The 13126-nt window shown below is 34.7% G+C and overlaps 1 protein-coding gene across 1 annotated transcript in view; it reads right to left on the reverse strand.

Annotated features, from left to right (window-relative positions):
• The window catches only part of PHF14 (PHD finger protein 14), a 172360-nt gene that overhangs the window by 52853 nt on the left and 106381 nt on the right, over positions 1-13126 (reverse strand). The window contains 1 exon segment of the mRNA XM_075746098.1: positions 7844-7961. Coding sequence (XP_075602213.1) covers positions 7844-7961 — 118 coding nt within the window.

The raw sequence follows: 13126 nt of genomic DNA on the forward strand, positions 1-13126 counted from the left end.
TGCCACTCAGCACTACAGGAGCGGGAAACGTAGGCTGTAAATTCGTTTTGTCATGGCTTAGGAAGGGTAAGTCATAATTCAGTAGAAGAGCTATTTCCCAGATAAACCATAATTGTAAGCAGATTTTGTCAGAAGCATAACCTAAAGAAAGTAAGGACTAGCGGTGGCGTTTCTAACAGCTGCCCACAAAGAGATTTTGCTTCCTTAACCACTACCTTAGAGTAGGTAATAGTTATTCTATCCAAACTAAATCACATCTAAACTAGAGGTTTAGTCATTTAAATACTGGATTGTGTATATTCAGATTAGATGCAATAAAAATGTATAATCACTATGCTGTGTTTGTGATTTAATTTTTTTTTTAAGTCTAGTACTTTATTTATCAGGTACCTCTTAAATGTTCCAATGGAAACTAGACATGGGTGTGTATTTTAAGCAAAGCGATAATTAATGATTAAGGTTGCTTCTAATTGCAGCCATCCTTGTTTGTTTTTACTTCAGTAAGACATTTTTAGTTGCAATAAAGCAAAACTGTCAAGACAACTTATGAAAAGCAGGACTACCTCAGTAATAATTTGATTTGTGAGACTCTCACAAAGCCACTTGAAAAAATAATTTGCTTCATTCTAAAGGCAGTATGGGAGGTGGGGTGGGTGTATAATGACATCAGAATGAATCACTTTTTTCAGTAGTATTTGAAATATTTTTTCCTCCTGCTTTTGTCATAACATATTCAGCATTATGGAAGGCACTATATGATACTACAGCTCTCCCATTAAGAAAAAGAACTCATGAGAGCGTGCAAAGTTTCAGCTTTTGGAAAAAATTCTGTGGTGTTGGGTTATTTCTGAAAAAGTGAATGAAGTTAAGCAGCACGTGATTTTTTTCAATCCCCTGGATAAGAAAAAATATGGAGAAGAAAATGAATCTTGAAAACCAAGCAATTTTTGGACCATTAAAGTACCATTAAAATGAGGCTTTTTTGACAAAAATATTTATTTTAAACAGCTGTGAATAGTTTCAGTCTTAATTTTCTAAGAATATACCACTGGGAAAACGGACTCTTACCAGGTTTACTGTAACTGATGTCTTTTAACAAAGTTTAATGCATGAAAAAATTATCTGTTTCACTTTGCACTCCTAATTGGTACTTCATTTTTTAAAACATTTTAATTAATACTCTTTGACCTATCCCAGTGTTATGCTTCAAAATCAGAAATCTGGTTTTGCATTTGGAACAACAATACCTCATTAAGAGAAAGATCCCTGTATTCCAATTTCATTAAACTTCTGGCTGGTATTAGATGTACTATCATCTGTGTAAACAGTCAAAAAGAGATTTGTTCAGACAAGGTTATGAGAAAGACAATGCTGTACTGTACTGCACTGCCCATTTTTTACTATACTTTTTTGATACAGTTAAGCTGCACCTAAGAAGAAGTACAAGCACTGGTGATGATGAGGATCTGGCAGTCAGTAACATCGAGTGTTGGAACTGATAGAATTGATTTTGATATGGAGAAGAATTAAAATATTTAAAATAAGCATCTGTTCCAGAAATATTTTACAGTGCTTAACGTTTTTTTTCATTAAAACCTAAGCTTCACACTTACACTATGGGAATGTTCTTATGCCAACTAAGTGTATCTGATTATTTGGATTAATTTGGGGATTTAATACCAACTAACTTTATGCTGAGCTTATCCGCTATTCATAAATCAAGTCCCATCTTAAGTTAATTTCAAGGCTGATTATTTTTGGAACACTTTATGGTATAAATTATTCATTACATAGATCTATCATACCTGTTTGCCAGAAAATAACAGAGGCTGTGCCAACTCATTTTTTTAAATATGATACCTGGGGAGCAAATATTAAAACATAGTTGGCAATATTTCAGCCAACTGATAAGAATTACTGTACACTGCAATTTCACCCCTTTTTTTACTATTTTGATAGTGAAATTCATTTCTGTGCCAAGGTTTGGCACTACTGAAGTTCTTAAAATGGAGAATAAGTAGTCTAAGGACTTGTAGTAAATTTTCACATGCCTTACAGATTTGGATAATTTTTTCTTGTTCAATTGTAAGGAAAACATTCCAGTGCCAACGTTTGACTGTTCCTCACAAACCTAGGAAGACACCAACGATTTCAAAATAACCACATATTTTCCAGTTGCTATATAAAACCCATCTTTTGTTCCATGTCACACAAGAAACCAAAGTCCTAATCTGATTTACGTAGCATAATTCAACTCTCCTCAACCAACTTTAAAATATATGAATACACAAAAAAATGTTTAAGTCTGTCATTCTTGATGACCATATAATAAAAGAGATCATAATATCCACAGCTAGTAAAAGTGAAGACAGATTCTACCTTTACAAATGCAGTCAGTGAATTACACTATGCAGTTTGTTATTCTGTAAACCACTTTGAAATACTCTTAACTTCTGGCTGAAAAATGTTGCATAAAAATGGAACTTTTTTCCATTCTATTAAGTTCTGCTTGTATCAGCAAGCAGATTTAATAGCAGTATTCTTCTATCATTTTTCAGCTGCAATGCTGTTTGCCATGGTGGCAGTAAATTTGCTTGTATGTTGTGTTCTCAACAGAAGGTGCTCTGATGCAATAGGCAGTCTGATGTAAGCTGACTAAATTAGGGTCACAGTTTCTTTTCAGTTGCAGTCACCCTTTGTCAGAGTACGCAAATGAAACAAGTTTAAATTAATACAAAAGACCTTGAAGGATTTTTTGGTTTATTTTTTGAAAGACGTAACTTTAAATGTAACTACTTAAAATCACATTGTATTGAATGATAAAATATATCATATATAAAACATATTTAAGACATTATTAAGCATGCATATATACTACCACTGTGAGCCAGCCTCATATATTATATTCAAATAGGGTTTTCTTGCATATAAAAAAATGTTAAAGATATTGGCTATATTGAAAATACATTGTTGCAAACATTTAGTTAATGCCCAGATAAGGTCTGTCCATGCAACGCTGATTCAATCATCTTCTGTGTGTACTCAAGCAAGGAGAATCCCACCTAAACGATAACCCTTGCTAATCTAAAGTAACTGTCTTGGCTCCCTCCTATAGTCAGGGGACAGGAAAAGGCAGCTCCAGAGAACAATTCATCCAAATCTAAGGAAAATGTCTAAAATAAGGGAGCAGTAGTGACATTTTGCAAAACAGAAGCCAAGACGCAGTAAGAATTAAAATTTCTATTGAATTAGTTACTCAATTTGCAACGTCCAGATCACATCGTTATGGAGACTTAGTATTTTCAAAACATAGCTTACACCATCACCCAGCGCAGCTCTGAGAATTCAGCATTTTTGCATGTTGGGTCAAGGGATCCAAGCTGGGCAACAGCAAACATGGAGACAAAATTACTAAACATTTGAAAATTTTTATTTCTCTAGCACTCACAGGAGCTCTGGGGTGAGATGAAGGTGAAATTCAATTTTCTGGTCACAACTCAACTACTTCAAACATAAGGTCAAGCTTCCTTTTTTTTCTGTTCCTGAAATCATCACTTCGGTTTCGTGCCCAGCAAAACCTAAAGACAGTATCTTTTCCTAATACTCAGCACAAATTAATCCCTTTTAGTGATCTCCAACAGCTAAATCAGAGAAGGCAGGGGTCCTAGAGAAAAAAAATAACATCACAGCATGAAGTGATTAACGGCTGCAAATTCACGCATGGCCACAAAAGGACTTGAAGCACTGCATGTCACCTTAATTATGATATTTCCTAAATTTTGACATCAGGGGTTTTTTTGTTTCATTGTTTACTTTTTTAACATACTTGTATGAAACTACACGTGTAAGAAAATGCTCCCTGAGTTTGCAAAAAAGGCATGATGAAAAAGATTAAATTCCATAAACCATAATGAGATTGTCACCTGCACAACTCATGAGTAGATGAGAAACTTCTACACTCCTCACAGGCCTTTTTAACCACCAACTTTATTTTTTACTAGAATAAAATTCCATGGACTAAACTGAATGGCTGACTTTTTTTCTTTTTATCTGGTCAAATTAAAAGGTTTGAAATACATTTTACATTTTAAAAATTATTTTTAATTTAAAATGTTAAACAGTGTATTCAATATTTGAATATTACAGTGTCCAATTACATTTGCTTATTCACTACATGAAAACGAGATATACCCACAGAAACGCTTCTACTTGCCTGACAAGTAAAATCATCCATGATTTTTTTCCAACATAAAAGGTGTACAAAAAATATCACTTGCCATGTATTTGTAGTTCCAGAAAATATTTCCTGAGGGGCTTAAATGAGAATTCTATGCATATATACTGACAATTTATTTCCACTGAGAAAATGCAATACAGTAAAAAGATGAAATAAAAGCAAACTAAACAGAAGTCCAGAGACAAGGCAGCTGATCTTGCAGCACTCAAATAATGACCTGACATGTACACTCTGCAGCATTTTGCAAAATAGATCATACGCAAAGATGAGCAGATAGAAACCTAACTAGCACGGCCATTGTAACCACCATGATATATGTTCAAACTCTTCTGCTGCCTTGGTCCTTTGCAAAATTAAATTAAATTGGAGGAGATACTTTAGACAATACTTTTTAAATGGAAGGCAACAGAAAGGAATCCACATCTAATAATTAATGAGATCTCATATATAATGAGACCCTTATCGCACATAATGAACAAATGGTCAGGCCACATTTATTCCTACTGAATATTACCACCTCATAATATTGAATAATTTGGTTTATATTTTACTTTTATTAAATTCAACTAAAATAAGGTTCTATATTCCTTCTGAACATCACTGTGTGAAACTACCTGGAAATTTATGATTTAGAGTGCTGTCTGGCAATCCTGAAAGCACACCGTAATCCTTTCGCAGGGTAGGTGGATAATGTTATAGAAATGGAGAGCTCAGAGGTTTACTTCAGCTTTCATGTGATGTAACAAAATCTGCAATGTTTTTGAGATGAGAGAGCTTGTCAGACCTTAGTAGTGAGCATCACCCATTCCATAGAAGTGACAGCGAGTATTACCAGCAGAGAAGCTGTTGCCCTCGTGCCCTACAGCACAGTCACTGTCTGTCTATTACTTGACAGGCAGGGTAATATGGGAATATGTTACGCTGGTGGAAAAAACCGACACAATTGCTGGAGAGTCCTGCGACTAGTACGAGCAAAATGGAAGTAGCATGTCCAACACTTCTGATAGATAACAATTTAAAGCATATGTTTATTACCGCTAAATTAAATCCCTTGTACTGCTGACACCCACAAGTGTTTAGCAAAATCTGGAAATAAAAGCACGTTCTTCGTTGTCAGCAGTATGCTTTTCCTGAACATCTAAAACTGAAATTCATAATTAGAAATAAAACCTAACTGAACCATTATATGCCATGCACTATAATCCCTCTTGTCACTGAAATAGCGTAATTTACCGACCAATTGTTTTCAAGGCCCAACACTGCTACAGAAGGTACTGTCAGGGAATTTTAAAATGTATACTATAACAGTGATTCAAATTGGATCAAACCAGTTGAACAAAGTTGAAGGAATGAAAACTAAACAATAGTCTCCTTGGCCAAAGCTGGAAATTCAATCCCATTTTGCTGCTATAATCCGTACAAGAAACTTCACTGTGACACACCAAAAATTGGATTTAGTTGGTGACTGAGAGATTGAAATAGCTGGTGGCTCAGGCTTGCAATTCATCCACAGGTCAGGCAGAGTGCAGCAAACAACGCAACTTCCTCTACGGTTTTCATCTTCTGAGCTCTAAGTACACATTCGAGAGACTACCCTCTCTAGTAAGGGGTAGAAAAAGCCTTTATCGTATCAGCTCCTCCTGGCTGTGAGAAGCTGTGCAAAAGCGCGGATATATAATACACAATCCTAAAGCCATACAGAATATTGAACTTGAAAATGATTAAGTACATAAACAAAGCCCTAATCCTTTGCATAATATATTCACATTAAGGAAGGTCTGTAAGGGGTTTAATTCAACACCATGTTGTTTGAATTTGTTATGTAGCATAAAATAAACCAAAAAGAAGCTACATAAAAAAGACTTCTTAAAGCATAGAGAGCAATATAGGTTTTTCAGAGAAATTTCTCTGCACAGCTGTGTGGAAAAGCTATGGGAAAGTGACTAAACAAAACCACAAGGAGTCCCCATAAGACAATTTTTCAGTGTCTTGCATGTTCATTACATTTTCACTCATATACAATTCAAATTGCCTGTGCTTGAAAGTGTGAAAGACTTTATTTCAATTTACTCATTAAAAATCTCTATGAATGAAAAAGAAAATTAGATACAATAACAAGCATTTTTAAAATTTGTAATAATCATTAAGATAACACAATATGTATCATCATTCTAACAATAAACTTTGTTTATTCTTCACAACATTGTATTTTTAACACGCACCTTAAAACTAACACACGCCCTGCGCTAAGTGAAGTCAATAATACTTAATTTACATGATAATGTATTTTTAAAATTCCATCTGGTACATAGTGTGCTAATCTCCTGGAAAACACATTTACAAATTACAAACCCTGGGTTTTTTTGTTTACTCAGAAGACAAGAAAACAGGAGACGGAAGATTTTAACTAACCTTATCAAGAACCCTTTTTAGTTTAAGCAGGTGACAGAAATTCAATAACAATTTTAATTTACTCTTGGAACGTCCGTTGCATGTAAGTGGTATTCAAGAAAGATTGCTTGATGTCCAAACTGTAGTGGACAGCTAATTTCCGATGTCTGTCTTCATATCTCCTTACAGAAGAACAATTTGATTAACCCCCGGGTTGAAACCGAATACCAGATTTTTCCAGTTGGAAAGGGACACTAGCAAGCCAAAAAAATTATATCTCTCTTTGAACATTTAGTATCTTCCATTCTTAAGACTAACATCATGTAAGAGTTTAAGTATTGAAGTATGCTAACAGGTAACTTATGGTAACATCCCTGCATAGTGGCGTCCTCGTGCATCCAAATACTGAGTCACTTCCTTACTAGTTAAAAAATTCTGCAAAATACAAAGAAAGTGGCAGAACAGCCTGTAAAATTTTAGAGACTTTTAGAATGCTTTGTTACTTTAACATGCATTCGTAAATCCAATTCTGAAAATCTATTGCAAAGTGTCTCTTCACAGGTTATGGTGATGATAGAAAAGAATGCCAATACTAAAGAAGCTTCTGTACAGACAAACAAAGAATCAAAATCTTTATTTTTTGAAAAGTCAGTACTACAGAAGCATACTATTACTGTCAATATTATTAAAGAGAGTTAATCTATGTCAAAAATTTAGTTTGAGTTTTAAAATGTTATATTTGATCAAGGCATACCAATCAATATAAACTATTAACAACCTTCATACAATTTTCCAGTGGGGGAAAAAAAAAAGTTTAGTAATTCAAAGCATCTTCATTTATTTAGAACAACACGTATTTTCTATATCTGTCCTTAGAGGTTTGTATTCTATACTATTCCCAAAATACTTTCACTTGTCAGTGATGTAACCAATCCAGATATAGTATCCATACTCACTCCTTTCTCAGAGAGAACATAATGTGAAAAGAAAGCATTTAACTGGGATAGTAAAATTCTCTTTATTGATTATTTCCATTTTGCATACATTCTGTTTTTTACCTGCTATACAGAGAATCTGAAATCATTATTTTATGACCTTCTACTGTTTTTCAGAGCAGACCAATGTATAGTATTTAAAAAAAAAAACATTTCAGATACTAAGTAAGACCGCTAAAACCAGAATACTTCAACTATTTCACAGGATCAATCAACTTACTTTAGAGGATGTAGAGTCACATTCCTGACAAATCCATCCATAGCCAGTTTGTTTAGGAGACTTTTTCAAGGGAGGGTCTAGACAGCCAAAATGGTAGCAAAGCCTGCATTCATCACACCTGCAACAGAAAACCAAAATATGTATTTATATATAAATGGTACTTCTAGCTATTTCAGATTGAGCTTCCCTGCAATTCTCAGCACAAGATTTCCTGATCCATTATCAGGATACAGAAAATCCATTTTCTGTAAGGGGTATTTTCAAACACAATCGCTTCAAGTAGGTTCTGCCTAATTTGGAATATTCTGATGCAGACACTCATAGATCACCTTTGTCATCACCTTCTATAAATGACATTATTTCACAGACTTGCAAATTAAAGAAAAAATTATAACCAGCTCAATTTTTTAGATACCTCAATGTCATTCATTGTCATTTATTTTCAGAAATTTTTGATTTTTTTACATAGTGATTTTTCATCGTTTTAAGACACTATTTTACACATCTACTTTTTCAAGGAAAACTGTGTGAAATGTTTGCTTACATATTCAGCAACTCAAGTATAACTTACAGCTATGAATTACATTTTTTACACCAGGACCAGGTGGTTGATAAATAAATGCACAAAACGTTTTCTGATTCACTTTGAATTTTCTGGAAGGGGGCATTAATTTAAAAGGATTTCACTGTGATCTTTCACTTACAAAACAGACCTATGTACACACAACGATTTTAGGTTCTTTTTTAATAAACTTTTCATTAGTGTTTTGTAGCATGTATGGTCCATATAAAAAGCTCAAAACATATAGCATAGCTATTGCTCACCCAGTCTTAATATACCAGCACTGAAGAAACGCTACAGTGTAACAAGTGCTCCATGAAAGAATTTTTAAATCAGTATGATAATATGCTTAAAATGAGAAAAAGATTTAAAAAGCAAATAGAGATTTTCATATATCCTACTGAACTTCACTTTATTTGCATATCCCCCTGTATTCCTTTGTGTGAATAAGAAAGCTTTTTTCAAATTTACTTTGCAATACTCTCTTCATTAAATGTCCTTAAACTCTGAATTAAAGCCAATATAAATCATCCAAAAATAAGAAATAGAGTAAATGTTTAAGCATTAATTTTGCTAAGAAATCCTCTACACTTTCTTTCTCTGCTTCCCTGGCCACTCATTTTCTCCTCTACAAAACATGCAAACACAAAAATCTCCAAAAATTGCAATAATAGCACGGCACAGGCATCATCAGATCAAAGACAGAGGGATGTAATTTATCAACAGAACACACAGTGCATCACAGAAAGAGGATTCAACTAAAGAAAATGTTCATGTGACTTTTCTCCAGGGATTTGTCTCCAAATAAAAAGAAGTAACCCTTTTCTGATTATGATTGTTTAACCTAAGCAAATATTTTTTCTTTTCTTGCTGTCAAGGCTGTGCTTGGTAGGGAAGCCTTCTATTTTTAGCAGTTATGTGTAAGACATGAGCACTGGTAAGAGTATGGCACGTACTACCTTCCGCTAAGTAGAAATTAAAAGCAATAATCTACCTGTCCACAGTACGCAACACTGGACTGCCATAGTTTTGGTATTTTTTAAAAACAGGGTATACCATATTACAATACATGTCCTTAGGATTGTTTAGCAATAACTCAATATAATTCCAAGACAAAGAAAACACTTAAAAAAGGAAACCATTCTCAGTTTTTTAAGACATAAGAGTTCTACTGTAGAGATATATTAATTACAATCAGCTATATGTGGTTTTATTTCTTGTGAAAGGCATATTAAAATAATAAAAAGGTTGAGAGTGGCAGATGAGATAGGTTATACTCCCATATCCCAACAGTGTGTGACCTTCAGCAAAAGATTAAGCCTCCTTTGAGCCTCAATGTTCTCATCTGGAAAGGAATATATTTTTACTAACCTATTTCTATATCTAGAATCTTATTCACATAAGTGCTTGCATTTGAGCTGTGCTTATCAGAACTCCCTTCCTGTAGACTGTTTGGGATCCTCAAAGCAACACCAAATAAAGCATCACACTGTTTCTGACTGATTTAGTGTATTTTCAGCACAGTCCTAAAATCTACATCTGACTTCAAACAGTATTAATTTAGATTTTTTCTGAAGTGATTGTCTACAAACACAAGTGTTTATACATTCAAAAGAAAACATTTCCCCTTTAAAAGTACGCTTTGCCATCTCTTCTTACATCTCTCCCATTTTGTATCTGGAATGTGGTACTTCAGCCACGTTTCAGAAGTACGCTGAGGGAGTTAGCAAGGCTGGGTTGAAATAGTCAGAACATTATGAAATTAAATATAGATCTGGTGGCGCCATTCTAAAGCTGTATGTTTTTAATATTTATTGTCATTAATTTTTATCACTTCAAAGCTGTTTAGTTTGGCAGAAGAAAAATAGCATTTTCCTAGAATGAGTTAAAAATATCTATATGAAAGTTTTCAGATACTAATAGCTTCTATCTGCATCTGCACAGATGAGAAAATGCAAATAAAAAAAAGCATATTTTCATGTATCAAAACACAAAAAGCTGCATGGTGATAAAAATGAGACTATACTATATATTTTAAAACACTTCCTTCATACTGTTTTTTATCAGAATACAAATTCTGTATTGTGGAACACGAATCCACTGATTCTGAAGTTCCCAAAACATGATGCTGGGAAAACGGATGAATACACACTGTACCTTGGTTAAAGATAATGCCCTAGCTGGCTGGCAACTCTCTTGATCTGCTGAGACTGATTTGGGACAAAATGTGAAGCTTACACACATCACAGTACAGACGAAACTGGAATTCTTAATTCTGAAAGAAAACCTTATTACCTAGGTTAAAATAGCACTAGTAAAATGAGATTAAGCCCTCAAGTATGTACTATTATTTGTGTTCTTTTGTCTAGCGACACAAAATGATAGAAAATCCACTATCAGGTTCAGAAAATAAGGACACAAGGAGTACTTTCAACTTAATTAGAGAATGAAATTGTTGGGTCACAAAAGGTATCATACTGACAGTCTTGCAGCCTTTCAGTAAATGCACTCACAGATCAATCACAATACGGACATTTACAGAGCAAAGGAGCCACACTGCACTGTCATTTACAAATATCATCCACGTCCATCCTGAAGACAGCTTAATAGTACAAGTTAAACTGAAAAAGGGAAAGAAATCACTTCCTCCATTTTAAAAGTTAAAATTTTTATCCTTGTGGATTCAAGGTCACATCTTCAAAACTAGCAAATATTTTATCTTGCTATTATTTGTGGATAACTTTTTTTGTGGTTAAGTACATGGTTTACAAATGCAATTAAGTGCACAGTGGCTTGGCTAGCAGTTGTACCGAAAACTTTGTAAAAATATAAACCAAGCTCCACAAAAAGATAAGCTAACCTAACCTCCTAAATTACCTCTAACTGACAGGTAATTGCTTACTATCAATTTTTTAACAAGGCTGAAATTACTTTATGCATCAAAATTAGAAATCGCTGTGTACCTCATTCCAGCAATTAATGAGGATAGATATACACCCATTATATAGCCAGAAAATGGGGTGTGAAGAAGAAAGGCGGATTCTGAAGGAGTTAGGTTAATAAATTAAAAAATAATAAAAGAAAACATTTTTCACTCATGAAAATATAGAATGCAGGTCAGCCACATTTTCCCAGCAAGACAGCTTGATTAGGCATTTCCATACCTGAAATATGTCTGCTCTGTTCTTTAATAAAGTGATCTCCATCTGCTCATGCCCTTGGATTGTTTTTATTAGTTTTTTAGCAGTACAGCTGGCTGTGCTCAAGCCCTACATAACTCTGCATTTTCCTGTTCATAATTAACTAATTATGCTCTAATCAATAGTGTAGATACTGATTTTACAATGTAAATGAGATAAATGAGATAATGGCTGGGGTCAATCTCATTTTATTTACAACGCCCAGCACACACATCCAATTTCATTACATTGCATCTACCTGCGCAGGAGGGAGTCTTATCAGTTGGCCTGCAGAAGTCTTCCTGCGAGCACTGGGGAAAAAGACCTGTGGTTCTACAGAGGAACAGCGAATGCAAAACCTGCCCATCACTGGCACATTTGCAAGTCACTGGTTAATAACATCGAAAACCACAAAGAGCTGATTCAGCCAGAGTGAAGAAACCTATTTTGCATTCACAAGACAGCATCACCCATCTATAGCAGTAAAAGTAATTACCTACATGTCCCTGAAACACAACATTAATAAGCTTATCTTTAAATACAACTTTCCAAATATGCTTCAGAGACTACAGAAAATCTCTCACTTACGTACACATCATTGCACATCGTCTGCAGTGTCATGCCAAAAGGTACCATGTTGAACAAAATACAAAATTGCAAAATATATATACTGCTCTCTATTCATCACAACAGCTTAGACAGATTTACTTTAATGGAAAAAAAAAACTTTGATACATATTGACAAACCATCCTCACCATTAAAATCAGAGAACTTGTCATATAAGCCTTCTTCTAGCAAATTTAGAATCAATGAGCACAAAATTAGAAGTAATCTAATCCAGAATTTTTAGGCTCTCGGAGGATGGCAGTGGGCTGGGTGTGCATTCACTCCACCATGAGCTGGGGGAAGCAACACCATGGCTGTTCCAGCACTGGTGTGGATTTAACTATTGATATGCATCTTTCCCTGTTGGCTTGTTGTGGACCCCATTTCTGTCTAGAGGCTCTTAACACCTGAGGAAGGGAAGTTTCTTCTCAGGCACTGATCTCTCCTTTAACCCCTCAGTGTCCAAGTGCTGGCCCCCTCTGAAACTGCAAACAGCTGGAGACACGCACGGGGGTTCATTTTAAACTGCAGCACATTCTCGGGTTCAGATGAACAACATCAAGCCAGCTATGACAGTTTAAAGCAGTATGATCATTTTGTTTCTTATTAGTGGCTGTAGGATAGATCCAATGGAAAGGAGCATGTAAGCATTCCCCAAAAAAACAGAGTAAGCCGATGTAACTCAAGTGAACTGAAATGGTAGAACCAAGATGACTGACTTTGGACTGGAGCAGGCAAGGAGTGCTCCTGTGATTTCTAAACTGCAACCAGACCACAGAAGTGATAAATTCTGGGTGATAGGAATGAATACTATGGGATGGGTTATATTAGCAACTCCTACGTGTAATGTCAAAGAAGGCACTTTCCTATGCCTTTATTTAAAGAATAAAATTAAACATCTAATGGTGAAATAACTGCACAATCGTGTATTTACT

Source organism: Balearica regulorum, chromosome 2 (genome assembly GCF_011004875.1).
Source record: "Balearica regulorum gibbericeps isolate bBalReg1 chromosome 2, bBalReg1.pri, whole genome shotgun sequence".
NCBI classification, from domain to species: domain Eukaryota; kingdom Metazoa; phylum Chordata; class Aves; order Gruiformes; family Gruidae; genus Balearica; species Balearica regulorum.